At 35.9% G+C, this 16,333-nt stretch overlaps 1 protein-coding gene across 2 annotated transcripts in view; it reads left to right on the forward strand.

The window, feature by feature from the left end:
- Nucleotides 1-11,457, forward strand: part of LOC106103383 (eukaryotic translation initiation factor 5B) — a gene marked incomplete in the record, with an annotated part of 16,893 nt that extends 5,436 nt beyond the window's left edge. For both annotated transcript variants that reach the window (XM_013283128.1, XM_013283129.1), the window contains 8 exon segments: nt 1-100; nt 478-608; nt 1,039-1,171; nt 1,732-1,839; nt 2,534-2,698; nt 3,284-3,391; nt 3,881-4,042; nt 10,416-11,457. In XM_013283128.1, the coding sequence (XP_013138582.1) occupies nt 1-100; nt 478-608; nt 1,039-1,171; nt 1,732-1,839; nt 2,534-2,698; nt 3,284-3,391; nt 3,881-4,042; nt 10,416-10,523 (1,015 nt within the window).
- Nucleotides 11,458-16,333: the final 4,876 nt, after the last annotated feature.

Genomic DNA, 16,333 nt, shown 5'->3' on the forward strand with positions numbered 1-16,333 from the left:
CGAGGGCGACACGATGATCCTGGCGGGCACGGACGGGCCCATCGTCACGCAGATACGCTCCCTGCTCATGCCGCAGCCTATGAAGGAGCTTAGAGTCAAGGTAACCAGTCCTTCTAGAATGTTCGCTAACTTCTTTCAATGTTATTTCTCTATTGTGGTCGATAAGCGGTCCATAGTGTTTTAGTAAAAGAAATCAACACTACTTTTGCGTAAGAATTGATGCAATATTTTTTACCTAATTCTAACAGTAATTCCTAGTTAGGAAAAGTTCTATTATTTTAATTTTAAATAATTTTAGCAATCAAGCTTGCTAGCTTATATGGCAAAGTACAGTTTTCTGAAAAGCCTTTGTTTTTGGCCAGTATTACACTGGCTCTAGTTATTGTTTACATTACGCCAGTTGTATTCCAGTGCTGACTAACAGTTACTGGCCTACTTGGTATAATAATTTTATCTTAGTTGTGATTATTTGTGCAGAACGCGTACATGGAGCACAAGGAGGTGGTGGGGGCGCAGGGGGTGAAGATCGCCGCCAAGGAGCTGGAGAAAGCCATCGCCGGACTCAACCTGCTCGTCGCGCAGAAACCCGATGAAGTGGATGTCTTGAAGTAAGTTTTATTGACCTTTTAATACAAAGTCTAATAATGTTTAAAAAACGCATATATATATGTAGTTGTCTTTACCAATATGAAGAGAAATAATTTGTATTTGTGGATGTATGTATTGAAAAACTCCAATACTACTGGGCCGATTTAAAAAATTCTTTTACCGTTAGAAAGGTAATTTATCTGTGAGTAACATAGGCTATATTTTTTATTTTAACGCAGGAGAAGTTACGAGCAACATCTATACTAATATTGTAAAGAGGAAAGATTTGTGTTATTGAATATTTATATGTATTGAAAAAACTCAAAAACTATTGGGCCAATTTCAAAAAATTCTTTCACCATTAAAAAGCTACGTTTGATTTCACACAGACGAAGTCACAAGCAACAACTAGTTATTTATAGGAGCGTAGTAATGTGGTGATATGTGCAGGGAGGAGGTGGCGCGCGAGCTGAAGTCTGCGCTGTCGTCCATCAAGCTGACGGAGCGCGGCGTGTACGTGCAGGCCTCCACGCTGGGCTCGCTGGAGGCGCTGCTGGAGTTCCTCAGGACCAGCAAGATACCCGTCAGTACCTACTGCTTACGTGACGGAATAAAAAAATATAGTAAACAATCAACAGTTACGAATTATGGGCTTTCAAGAAAAAAACTGTACTATTCTCTTAAAGGCAACGCATCTGCAGTTCCTCTGACGTTGCAGATGTCCTTGGGCATCGAATCAAGTAGTGTTTTTTGTTTAAGTAACAATTTGCCCCATTCAACTATGAAAAAACTTTAATACCGACCGAATTTATATAGATAGTTTGAAATCATATTGATTAAAGTTTCCTGTCGATTTGATGTGCAAAATATCCAAGCGATTATTTTTCAATGTGGACCACCGCCAATTATCCCGATTGTACTTTTATCTGACGTTTATACGGGAAAGGAAAACTGCACATATTGTGAAAAAAATTAAAGATATGCGTGGTTGACTATGTCCTAGTCACCTCTAACTTATAACAGTATCCGCACCCTTCAGTGTGTACAATCTTGTCGTTGTTATTTTGGAATACGATGATTCTTTAATACTACAAGCGTTATCTTTGTATATTGCTCTTGGTCTAATGTAAAGGTTTTTTGCAGTACTCCGCCATCAGGATAGGTCCAGTTGTGAAGCGTGATGTGATGAAGGCCTCCGCCATGTTGGAGCACGACTCGCAGTACGCGACAATACTCGCCTTCGATGTTAAGGTACGCTTACTTCTACTATGTATCACCCATTTCAAATTAGTACATAACAAATGTAATTTCGTATCGATGTTTATAGTACAAGGTTGTGTTCGAGATTTAGTCAGCGCGATATAAAAAAAATAGTATGTACGTAGGTTCTTCCCGACTTTGTTCTACATTTATGTCAAATTTCTTCGAGATTCATTAGCAGTTTTGGAAGTAGGTAGTAACAATTATCCATCCATCGGACTAATAATATCAGTATAATCATTTAATTTAAAATTAAAAGTAAAGACAGTAACATATAAGAAAAAGTATTTCAATATTACAAACGTTTTATTTGGTACACTAAGCAATATTTGCTAAATTTAGATATATTATTGCAATAATAAGTGTATATAAATAACATGGTTTTATGAATATAGTAATACTAGCTTTTGGCCGCGACTCCGTCCGCGTGGAATTAAAAAAAAATAAAAGTAAGTAGCCTATGTGTTCCACAATATCCACTACATCTGTACAAAATTTCATCAAAATCATTTCAGCCGTTTAGGCTACAAACTCTAACAAACATCTATTATCACTAGCTCAGGAGACAGAGTCCCACTAACTGTACTAAACTGTTTTAGTTCAATAAAGGATTTTTATTTTTTATTTTTTTATCTATTCATTCATCTTAACTTTTGTATGTATAATATTAGTATGAATTGTGCAGATCGAGCGCGACGCGCAGGAGCTGGCGGACCAGCTGGGTGTGAAGATCTTCGCGGCGGACATCATCTACCACCTGTTCGACAAGTTCACGGCGTACAGGGAGGAGCTCAAGCAGAAGAAGAGGGAGGAGTTCAAGCATATCGCAGTGTTCCCCTGCAAAATAAAGGTATACTGGTGATAAGTGTAAAATAGTATTATAGGATAATTAGGAAGTACATACAAATACGCGGTATTCCACTTTCCAATTTCCTTGTTCGTAAACTCTATTTTTACAAATAACCAATTAGGCACCAATATGTTGTGCAAACTATCGGATAATAATAATAAAACAAATGACTATTTTTTTATATAAATACGTTTTATTTTATTTATTTTTTTTATGTATAAAATCATGTAAAATGTATTATAAGTAAAAATAAGAAATTAAAGTTAATATGAGAAATAAAAACAAATGAAATGCACCACAAGTCGACTAAACATTTTTTTTGGAAATCGTACAACCGGGTGCTTAGATATGAGGTTACAGAACTTAAAAATTTTCAGATTAACTGAGAACCACCTCCTTTTGGAAGTCGGTTACAAACAAGAATGCCACTTTTTTGTAGTTTTTAATGGAACACCACCAGATTCCCTTATTGTGTACATCAAACGATTCACAAGAGTCATTCAATAAAAAAACACATTGAATGATTTTCAAATATTGTTTTGTGGTTCAACTGTTTTGTTGTTTATTTAATTTTCTCCCGTTCAGGTGTTGCCACAGTTCGTGTTCAACTCCCGCGACCCCATCGTGATGGGTGTGATGGTGGAGGCGGGCATTGTGAAGGAGGGCACGCCCATCTGTGTGCCAAGTAAAGAGGTAAAGTACATTATACATCTTATAAGTTACTGTTTATGTTTAACTAGCTGTTTATCGCGATCTCGCCCCCGTCAAATAAAAAAAAAAACAGTCTATGTTTCTCACTGATAACGTAGCTCTTTAACGGTGAAAGAATTTATGAAATCGCCCTACTAGATTTTGAGTTTTTTCAGTATATACAAAAATACAATATTTTCCTCTTTATAATATTAGTATAGTTGACGATTATAAGGAAATTTTCAAAGTACATATTATTTTGGTCTTTATATTTTGCATTCATAATTTTAAATTGGAAATTGGATGATAGAGGTTCAGATAGCTTAAAAATGACGTCACTGTCAGAAAAAAGAACAAAATCCGATATTTCCATCAAATATTTTACACTTTAGATTGTTACAAACAATTTAAGAATTTAAGTAGGACCGACACTTAAACTTTTTTTTACCTAATAACTTGTTTTGAAATATGTAATAAATTATTTATATGTAGTTCGTGGAGCTGGGGCTGGTGACGTCCATCGAGGTGAACCACAAGCAGGTGGAGACGGCGCGCAAGGGCCAGGAGGTCTGCATCAAGATAGAGCCCATCCCCGGGGAGTCGCCCAAGATGTTCGGACGACACTTCGATGAGACGGACATGCTTGTCAGCAAGGTGAGGACAGAGATAGAAAATAATAAAAAAAATGCCCTTACTACATTACGATTTTAAGTCGGATAACCCCATGGTACACAGAGGTTGCTGCCGCTCATATTATTCCTTTTGGCATATATATATATATATATTTTCACGTTTTACTGTCTTGTTAAAAATATGTTTTTTGTAAAAAAAAATCTATTCAGTTCTTATAAACAGTGTAGATTTATTCGTTGGTCCTTCGAGCCGGATACTCACTTTTACATACATACAAATCCGTATGTCTATGGGAAGCGGTCACTTCGCATGACCAAATACCGACTAAGACTAAATGACCACTCATTAATTCGTTTATTAACTTATACACTAAAATAATCAAAACAATAATCGCTCCAGCAGAAATTCGCCTACATATAACCGGAGAGAAATTCCCAACTATTTGACTTGCAAATAAATAAAGAAAACACTAGTAACCTAACAATTATAAGACAATGTTCTTCGTTCTTCGTGAAGAGCAGAAGTATTTGTGTGTTGTGTTTATACTTTTATTTTGTCTAAACAAAGTCTAGTTAGAGTTTTCATTGAGAAATGTTGTAATAATGAACCATTGAGCGGTGTAGGCAGCGTGAATGCGCGCCGTCAATGACGGCCCTCCTGCTTCCATTCAGCACGCCGGCTTAGGGTGACCACAAATACCTTCTGTCGTGAGACTATCTCAGATTTTACTACTATAGAGTTAACACTCTTTTGTGTAGCTTGTTTCTGTGTCTACCATTTGTTAAAAATTGACATCTAATTTTAATAACGTTTTATCTACACATAGAAACAAAAATTATCCTACGAACTTACCTTTTCGTGTACAAACTAAAAACAGTCCGAATTTGTGATGACGTAACTTTATATAATCCATTATGGTTTTTTTATTGTCTTTTACACATGCAATATTACAATACAGTCGGATAAACATTATTAAAGAATAAAAATCATAATAAGCAAAATTAAACATAAATTCTTAACGCAAAACCGGGACAGCAGAGTTCCGTAGCGATTGGATACTTTCGGTGTAACTGCTGTCTGGGCAAACTGCTTATAAAACTATACCAGGACTAAAATAAGTTTAAAAGTAGATAATGTTGACGCAAATGATATAGTGAAATCCATTATGGTTACATAGTAAAAAAAGGAAACATGATTATCCGCGTAAAATGAATACCGTTGGTAACACTATCCCCGGGGTCAGTGGGTCGAGGGAAATGTCTGCGGGGTGGGGGCAGGGGGGCGGTGTGGCATCCGCATGCTGCTAACTGTACCCCGTCACCACGAGCATTGCAACTTGCAGGCAACATGCAACTATATTGCTGACGTACTCAGATGCACATATTACCGTATTCCGTCCGCGTAGAATTAAAAAAGAATAAGAAGAAGAAGAAGAAAGTAGCCTCCCTTATCCTTTACATCTATGCCAAATTTCAAGATCCGTTCAGCAGTTTAGGTTGCAAACTCTAACAAACATCTATACATCCATCTAAACTTTGGCATTTATATATATACTAGCTTTTGGCCAAGACTCCGTCCGCGTGGTATTAAAAAAAAAAACAAAGGTAAGTAGCCTTTGTGTTCTTCCAGTCTATTCTCTACATCTATGCCAAATTTTATCGAGATCCGTTCAATCGTTTAGGTTACAAATTCTAACAAACATCCACCTTTGTAAACTTTGGCATTTATATTAGTAAGACTAGTAAGAAGTAAGGTGACAAGGTAGGCTTCATAAAAACATAATGACAAAACGTGTAATATGACCAATTTGAAAATATGTTGTACTAAAACGTAACAACGAAACATTTTGTTAAAATACAAATTCCATTTGAATTCGTTCCTTGTACAGTCGAATCAACACAAACCAACAACAGCATTCTCTTTTCATAACGTGATCATCTATTTCATATCGAAATACGTAGCCTAGTAGAATTTGAAAATACAAAAAGTATTGCGTTATACTTAATTTATTGTTTGCACGTTATAACTATCTATTCAAAGTGCTCCAGAGTAAAATGTTTCTCCGACGCGCCGATCGTAACGGCCATCGCGAAGATTGGTGCGCAAAAGATTTATATTGTGTTTGAAAAATAAAATGATAGAAAAACAAACAGAGTTTTACGAGTTGACTACATCGAGCCATCAATCTTTGTCTAACCAATTACATAGTATAGAATGGGCGGGTGTGAGCTCGGAGCGGTTTCCCGTCACCGCGCGAAGGCCGGGCTATTTCCGTGCCCCGTGACGTCATCGCTTTCCATACGCTGCCCCCACACCTCCCCCTCTACCACGTGTTTAATAGTTTAGCACAAAACAAGTCAAAAACATTACAATTTGACTGCATTTTTATATTAAAATACTCCTTTACTTATAGCCTGACTCTTAATCCCTTTTTTAACCCTTAAAATGCATTAAAATTCTACGATATTGTCTTTCTAACTTTATGCCGAGAAATCCATAACTTCAAAGGTAGCAACATTTTCTTGATAGACTCCTTTTTATTTTCTGATTCGGAAATCATCTGTCAAAGGTAACATGTAATCAGCCTAATATTAAAATAAAATCAATTTATAACCGCGGTATTAAATTTGAGATATTTAAGAGTTTATTTTTACTATAAGACAAGGTACATTCTTATATTCAAAGAAATACACAGATTTAACTCTTTGCTGTTAAGTTTTTCATTTTTAGTCTAGTTCATTAATAGACCAGAGTCCATTATCCACTCTGAATTGAAATAGATATCCTTTCCCCTCTAACTCAGCTGTTAAATATGAAATAACAAGAATACGTGACTTCTTTTGTTAATTGATAGCTAACAATGGCCATGTGTCATGCATTGTTCCCCGGCTTCGGCCCTGTATGACATCTCTTAATGGACAGATATAATGATTCAGAATAGATGATTAAGGCGATCCTATATCAACAAGAAAGCGCATATAATAGCGCTTTTGCTCGCGACTCCGTCTGCGTGAAATTTTAAAATAATAGTATAGAAATTAAAAATGTTCTACGATTTTATTCTTAACGTTATAACTTACTAGCTGTTGCTCGCGTCTACACCCGCGTGAAATAAAAAAAAATAAAAGTAATAGTTAGCCTATGTTATTCACAGATAAATTTCCTTTCTAACGGTGAAAGTATTTTTTAAATCGGCCCAGTAGATTTTGAGTTATTTCAATATATACAAAAATACAAATGTTTCCTCTTTATAATATTAGTGTAGTTTTAAGATGGTATTTTAAGTTGATCATCAAAAGAACATTATTATTTGATGGTAATTGGCATTATAATACAACTAAGGTCTTTTTACTGTATTTGTGACGTCACAATCCATGTTAACATAACGTCGATATAAAAATAAAATTAATACATCAGGATAGAAAATATTGTATAACATTTTCTATCGACTTTCGCTCCATATGACGGCGCCGGGAAATCGTTTGAGTTATTATCAAGCGACAAACGCCACGGAACTGAACCTGTACGCGACACGCATAATTTTCAAAACCGATAAGATACAAACGGACGGACAGTAATTATCTGTTCATATATCGCTGTTTATTGAGCTTTGTAAGCATTTACAACTGTGGTTTGGTTATTCATCTCACTATCTTAGTTCTTACTTTATCTTACTAATAGTATAAATGTTGAAGTTTTGATGGATGGATGGATGTTTGTTAGAGTTTGCAGTATACACGAGATTTCCCTGACATTTGGCATATATGTAGAGGGTTGTCTGAAAGATTTATAGGCATTTTTTTATTTCTTTTTGAAATACAAGAGAACGAAGTCGCATTCGAAAGCTAGTATTGTATGACACTTACGTTGTAATTTATTAACCTACATTGTGTCACGTTTATACTGTCATTAGGACACGTGTAGAGGATATATTAGGTGTATAATTTGGGGATACAAGTAGGTCGTATTTTTAAGAGAAGGGGGAAAATCAGCGACTGGAATATCGAGGTGATCGATAAGACCCATGGACATCCGCAATAACAAAAGAACTAAATTGCTGAAGTTAATGTCTAAATTTGTACTTCTAAAAGTTATTGATTTTTCTCGTTTTCGAACATTCTAGATTAAATCTAGTTTAGTGACGTTCGTATGAAAATGTTCTCAGTATTCGCACTGAAATAGATTGTGATGTAATGGGACTTTGTGACTCAATTCTTGTTTTCCGTTATTTTATTTGTTTTTTTGTCAAATTTGTATGATTACATAATCTTAGGATTGTAATCATATAAGCTCTGTGCAACTTTACATGGAAACCAACTAATTATTAAATACGCTGTTCTATGTTTAAGGTATTATTATTGGCCACTAATGTAATTGTAATTAGCGAGGAACTTAAACACTAAGAGCTACAGATCCCGCCCGAATGGCGCGCTTTTCTAATACGTCTCAATGACATTGACAGCTGTCAGATAGGGATGGGACGTACATGCCGATTTCTAGTGTTGTACGATTTTCTTAACGTTATAACTCAATAGCTGTTGATCGCGTCTACGCCCTCGTAAAATAAAAAATAAAAGTAACAATTAGCCTATGTTACTAAGTGATAACATAACTTTTTAATAGTGCAATAATTTTTGAAATCGGTCCAGTGGTTTTTGAGTTATTTCAATATATACAAAAGTACAAATCTTAAAATATTAGTTTAGATGACTATATTATGATGATGCATATATTTTTATTTATATAGATTTGCCTTACGCAATACATTTATATCTGAGTATGACAATCACCTGCATAACAGTATAAACATGAATGAGTAATATTGTAATAAAGCAGGAATGCATAACACAGCTTTGGCTATTGTAATTGATTAGCTTGTTATGGGAATATACGTGGATGTCTGTTCATTTTGATTTTAACGTAATATCAACTGATTAGTGATTTAAAAGCCTTTGGGAATTAGTCCGGGGTTCGATTTATAAAATGTTCTGTGTTTTAAATCCGAAACTAATATTATAACTGCAAAAGGTTAGATGGATGTTTGTTAGAGTTTGCACCCTAAACGACTGAACGAATTTCTTACTAACTTTTTTTTTTAAGGCCAAACGTAGGGAGTCTCTAAATAAAATGACTATTACTGTTTTCATAGTTTTTAAAAATAAATACCAATTTGTCGATTTAAATACAAGAAACTATTCACAAATACACTCGTAATCCGCTCAGTATTAAATAGAACTTGAAAAAATTACCGGTATGTTTGTGTCTTATTCAACCATCAATCATACAATTTTTTGCAGTAATAGATAACTGGTTTGACGTTCATTAATAAGTAATTACAGTGCGCAAACGTGAACTAGTCGCCGTTTCCTTCGACAGCGTGTTGGCGCACCCTAAAAGGCACTTTCGACGTCTGCCATTGAAAGCCTACCGCCTTCTAATGATGGGAACCTATATCAGGTTATACGCTATAAAAGCTTCGCTATACAATATTATGTCTTATAACATAGACATAAAGTTTAATTTCGCTCATCTAGTTGTAATGCGATGTTACTCACACAAGCGCGCGATGACCGGGTCATATCTCATTCTAGAATCTCCATTGATATTCCGCACCGCAGTTTCATTGATGGAACAACGTTTATTGTGCAAATGTATTTACTACATATGATTAGGTAATGTATTCGCGCGGTTATCGGTACATTACATAAATCATAATGTTTGTTTACTTCGTGTAAAAAAGTAATTATATGTAACTGGAATCGGAATTGCTAACGTCATTACAATTACAATAAAACAGATGTGAAATAGAGTTTTATTTTAGACAGATTTTAGATGCACTATCTACTAAAGATTGTTAAAATTTATGTACGTACAACTTTACCAAGTTGGTTTATAGCTCAATTAAAAATTTCCTAGATAACAACATTTCTTATTCCACTTATAAATAACTTTAATGTCGTTAAACGCATCCTTGATGCTAAATTTATAAAACCAATTTCCTCTTCCTCGTGACCTGCGGCGTGCGAACTGCGGGCTGGGCATTAAGGCTGCAGCGGGGCTCGGGGGAGGGGACCCGACCCACTTGCACAACCTGCCCCAGTTTCCCTATGACGTCATACCATTCACCCCGAGGTGAATCGATGCTCCCCAAACTGGGTCGCTCTCAATGAAACCCCTGCTACATTCATCTAACATGCTATTTTTAGAATCTTCAGATATATTTATCTGTAGGTGTATCTTATACCTGTTCTAACAAATATTAATTGATGTAAAATATATGAAAAGTAATAAATAAAACAATAATTTAGGAAACCTAGGTCTATTTGAGTCATAGAAAAAAAGGGAATTGCATGTTATGTAGAAGTTTAAAGTTATAAAATGTGTGTTGTTGCAGATATCGCGCGCAAGTATCGACGCCTGTAAGGACTACTTCCGCGACGACCTCATCAAGACCGACTGGCAGCTGATGGTCGAATTAAAGAAACTCTTCCAAATCCTCTAGGAATCTATCCTCTCGTCTCCAATGAGACTCAAAGCTCTCGTCCTCTATGTAGATGCGAACTTATTCGCTATATCGTCCCCCCGTGTCTGATCCATCTAACAGTCGCACGGAATCTCATCCTAGCGAAGATTTTTTTTTATAAAAAAGTTGGATTTTCCATACAAAATTCTCATATATTCGCCATGTTTTTATATGTTGTAGCTTGTCGATAATTTGCAATACATTGTATATAGACCATTTATATATTATTTATTTCGTTACAACAGACAACCTTTTGATATCTTCGTGATTGTATGCCGTGACGCTTAGTTTTGAAATATATTTATTTGTAAATATTCAAGGATTATTAGATAAATTATTATGAAAGGCCGTTATTGAAGCGTATTTTTAGTGCAATATACGATCTCATTGGTACGCTCAGTATTGTCTACGCGGTGCTTTTAATCGATTTTTCTATATCGATATTTTTGCTTCTACTCGATGTAGGATATCGATATTCGTCATCACAATACATATCAGTGTAAACTGAATGAATTATTTCATTGAAGTAACTATTACTTTTTGTCACTTTAAATTTTTTCATTGTCGAGATTTCTTGATGTGTCCATTGACTTAAAATACATATCGACAAGATAATTTACTTGATGGTTTATGAAACTTATCGTAGTTTCCACTACTGAAAAACATGTATTAAAACATTTATTGTCTCTCTTTTTCTTTATAAAAGGTATTTTTTTTCGTGTGTGATTTTCTTTAGTAAGATGAGCCGTCGCGAACGTTCCTAGAGCCAACTTGAGATCGGATTCAACAGAAGATACGGAAGGTTGTGTTTTATGTAGGTGTTTATCCATTTTTTTAATGATTTGTACTATATAGATGGAATCGGACATATTCTTATATTGAAGAAGTTTTATTAAATTGATAAAAACTTAAATGTATTGTTTTCTTTAAACCCCCTATTGAATAAACTCCTGAAATTATCAAGTTTTACTCCGACCTGATAAAACGCATTATATAGATGTAAAGATTTTATTAACCAGTCATCGTAAGACGAGTAATAATACTAAAGTATTAAGCTAAATGAAATATAGACGGATACGACAAGCAAGGTATTTCACTTGAAGTTAAGACTACTCAGTAAGCACAAGACAAGCAAATATCTGGCGCTTATTAGGCCAGAAAAAAGATGAACCGATTAAAGACTTTGCACAAACGAGATGTAACTATGCTATATATATTTAGAAAATATACAAATATTATATTGTTTTACCTACTCGTGTACAATGCTAAATAAATTCAATAGTTCAACGCAGTACGTAATAATTTTATTCTGAATTTAAATGTTTTTTTTTTATAATACAAGGTGGCAAACGAGCAACCGGCCACCTAAATCCACCGAAATAGAAAGCGACCGCTGCCCATAAACATTCGCAATAGCAGATGCGTTGCCTACCTTTAATTGACGAAGGAGGAGACGCACATAAACAGGACATTTCCCCTTCCTATGCGTCTCCTCCACCGTCAAATCCACTTTTCCTTCCCATCCTATCCTCTTAAGAAAGGGATGGAAAGGGAAAGGGACTTAAATTAGGCCTCCGGCACCGCACTCATCAGACGAAACACGGAATTGCTTCCATTTCACGCCTGTCTTCTGTGTGGTCGTGGTATTACACCGGGCGTGCTGGCCCTGCAGTGCTAAGATGTTAAAGCGGGCACTACCACTCCTAAAAGTGTATGGAAGAAGCACTTGTACGGCAACACTTCAATTCCCTTAGATGAAGTCACTACGTGAAGATCGCTTATTCAATCGGTAAGTACTTAGAGATGGAACAATCTGGAATGTAACGTGGGTGTGAACCACGTCAATATATCAGAGAAATGACGTAGATATTGTTTGTCATCGATAATGTCCCGGAAGTCTGTCTAACCTCACACCATGCTGTACGGAGACCAATGCACGCCCAGACGTAACGTTCACTGGGAGGAGCGAGTATTGTAGGCACCCGTTACCTTTTCCTTGTGCTTTTCTAATCGTAATGATTAGTTAGATACCATTAAAATGAATTAACCTATAAAAAATCTAATTTTCTAAGTTAAACAATTACATGTCAATTCGTGCACGTATGAAGTATGCAATATAATTTAGCTGTTTTAGTTCCATTTCCTGGATTTTTCGGGATGCGTTTCATCGGTAACCATGGTAACGGTGTGTGCGTGGGCGAGGGGGTGTTATTCAGGGTCTAGGTCACGCCCAGCCGGCCACAACGCATGCGCGGGCTTCCGACCTCCCTTGGCCAAGTATCCCGGCTTAAACCCGGACCGTCACTTCCTCGTGGAAGTCATTTCTTGTGAACATTACCTGTCAATTAGTGATAAAAATATAAAATAAACTTTTCTGTGAGTTTCAAGTATTATTTTATTATAGTGTTGTACAGTGCATTCGAGACGTCTGCAAATACTGGTAAGTATTCGATTACTTTTTCTAGTTAATTCTATTATTATTAATTCAAATAACATTAATTGTAAAAAAATGTATTTTGCGTTATATCTAAATTCTCTTTGGAATATTTTGCATATAAATCAACTGTAGGAATAATGTATGAAATCGTTTCCGTCGCTAAATTGCAAATAATTAAAAGTTTATTAGGGCTTGATTTTAATTCCAACTTAGTAAAAATACTTTATGGACGATTACATGGATCTTTTAACTAATACTTTTCCTTTCCACACCTTTTCTTATAAGAAAAAGATGGGAAGGGAATATGGACTTCACATCAGAATGAAACGCATAGAAAGGGGAAATTCCTCTTTATGTGCGTTCCTCCCTCCGTCAATTAAGGGTAGGAAACGCATCCGCTATTGCGAATGTCTTTGGGCAGCGGTATTCACGTGGCCGCTTGCTCCTTTGCTACCTAATGGTATATTAAAAATACAAATTTTATAGTATGGAATTTATTTCGAATTCTTATTAAAGTCTAATTTGTTTATTAAATAATGTATAACGTACTGAAACGCATTGTATTTATGTAATAAACGTAGGTGTTCGAAGAATAGCAATTCTTTGCGTAAATCAATAAATTAAAACAAATGACCAAGTGGACAATCAAGAAAACTCATATGAAAACAATACGATATGAGTTGTCCATAGTTAAATGCACTATTATTTTTATTTCATTATAATATACTAGCTTTGCCCGTGACTCCGTCCGCGTGTAATAAAAAAATAATAAATACCTAAGTAGCCTATGTGTTCTTCCAGACTATCCTCTACATCTACGCCAAATTTCATCAGAGATCCGTTCAGCAGTTTAGGTTACAAACTCTAACAAACAAACATCCATCCATCCATCCGTCTAAACTTTCACATTTATAATATTAGTAAGATTGATAATATTAGCACGATTGATTTAACGTTGTATTGTCTCATCTAAGAACTCATCACTATTCAAGGGTCCTGGAATGTAGTCGACTATTTCAAGTCCATACTCATACTTTTAACATTTTCTGCATATTGTTTTTATCACTTTAAACAAATACTAATATAATTAACTCTGCCGACTGCCAATGGTTATAAGCGGAAGTAGATATTTCTTAAGAATAGCCAATAAACAATTAACAACCTGTTTTAATTCTTGTTCATATGTTAATTATTGAATAATAATTACTTATAATTTAACAATAACAACAAAGGAATTGTGATCTCCATTTAATATTTAGTAAGTAACCATTAATAACAGAGTGATGCCACTTGCGTTGTATAACAACCGCATCAGTGGCATCATTAGTACGCATTACATAATCTTTATTGCGTGCGCCGGAGTCTCTGGCGAGGCATAGACAAGTCTATCCGTCAGTCTAGACGCCGGTTCGAGGTTACAGTTTTCCCCTATCGGCATCGCGGGAGTTTCAGTTGAAAATTTTTGGGCCACGTGTGTCGTTCATTCATGCGTCCGAATGAATGAGGGACGGGAGGAGGGGCGCTCTCTGAAACAGTCGACCGGCGAACGCCCGCGCGCAAGCTGCGCCGCGGAAGCGTCCGCGCACCGCGAATCTCGTATCACGACAGAACAATATAACATCGGACAGGGAAACGGTCTGCATTGTGCCTCGTACCCCGCCGCCGCCCGCCGCACGCCGGATCAACACTGGGTGCGTTATTTTTACACCAACGGACGACCTTGTGCGAAATCACAACAAAAAATAATCGTTCCATCGTAATTATTTCGCAATTCGATCATCTTGGCAAAGAGCTTTAATTGTATTACAATGTTTCTTGTATGTCGCATCGTTCATTGATTAACCTCGTGCCTCTAAAGATTACGTTTTACCAGAATGTATGCTTCTGATTACGTAGATTAAGATATGGAGGAGTCTCGGAGAAATGTGCGGTAATTTCATCGAATGACAGTTAATATTACGATTTAAAAAATATTCAAAAGCGACGTAAATGTATGAAGGTACATGAGATTCCTATCTACCTAGTCAGTCTTGGCAAAAATTGTCAATACCTGTATCCCTCGTGGTCACAATCGATATGACGGGTTCATCTCACACATTGATATGAAAAAGGTTCACAGATAAATAACGGGTTACGTCTTCCTGCGTTTTAATTGCCCCTACAAAATACAGTTGTTGTTTGTATCTAAAAAATATAAATAGTTATAGTTCTGGGAAGGTACTGACAGTGACAGGAATTAAAAGTTGTCGCCGGGGCGGGGTGAGGGGCGCGGGCGCGGGCCTGCGGCGGAGTCCCGTTGCAGAGACACGGCGCGTGACTGCGGTGACCATGTAACGTGTTAGACGAGGAATCGGACATTTAAACTGCTCTCATATGCTCTCATTACTTTAATGGTTGAAACAGGAGTTGTAAATTTACGTACAGATAAGTTTTAGAGAATTCTACGCATAGAAGTAGGAAACGTGTTACTGAAAGAAAGTAGTCAAAACGGGAAAGATATACAATTATTTTCAAATTTTGAATGCAGATTGTGAAAGAGAAAGAAGTAAAAGATCACACGACGCAATATCTTCTGCGCAGATATGTTATCTGTTTAAGTCTTAAAAGTGTTTAAATTGCTGGAACATAATTAAAAATTTTTATTGTGGTAACCCTAGCGCCGACCACACTAATACGTAACTCGATACACATAACAGGAAGTGATTCTCGTCTTGCACCTACTATTTTTTACCTACAAACGAATAAGACCTCTTTGTCGTGTGTGCATAAACTACAAAACACGTGCCAATGATGTTCGACGTAAAAAAGCACTTCGAGGTACTATTCCACAGATAAGATAAACCTCGCGACTACCACGAGCTTAGGAACATTTTAAAAGAATTAAAGCCTTTATCAATGTCATGTTACAAAACTTTTAAAAGCACAAACATGAGTACGGTAAAGCCGGATACCGATGGCGCCAGTGCACTTTTTGCTAAGATAATATAAGTAGTAGAAAAAAAAAACATATTTTAAAATTAGGTTACGAGACACAAATACTTCTGTCATTCGAGTAAGTAGTATCTGGAAACGCAAGCGCTTTAACGGAAAAATTGGTTTTAATTTCAACCGTGACGTTATTAACTATCTTTTTAATCTAAGCACGTAATACGATATCGGAAATGTGAAAATTATTGTACAAATTAAAAAAATGTCGGGTTCCGATCCGGATCAAGGAATTTTCCTGATTCTGAGAACTCTTAAACTTTAAGAAATGTAACTGTCTGTTAATAAACAATCGTTAATATTCTATTAATGTCACACTATAATTAAACATAGGATTTGCAGTTGGCGCAGACATTTTAAAAGCATT

This window comes from Papilio polytes, unplaced genomic scaffold (genome assembly GCF_000836215.1).
Source record: "Papilio polytes unplaced genomic scaffold, Ppol_1.0 DF823823.1, whole genome shotgun sequence".
In the NCBI taxonomy this organism is placed as follows: domain Eukaryota; kingdom Metazoa; phylum Arthropoda; class Insecta; order Lepidoptera; family Papilionidae; genus Papilio; species Papilio polytes.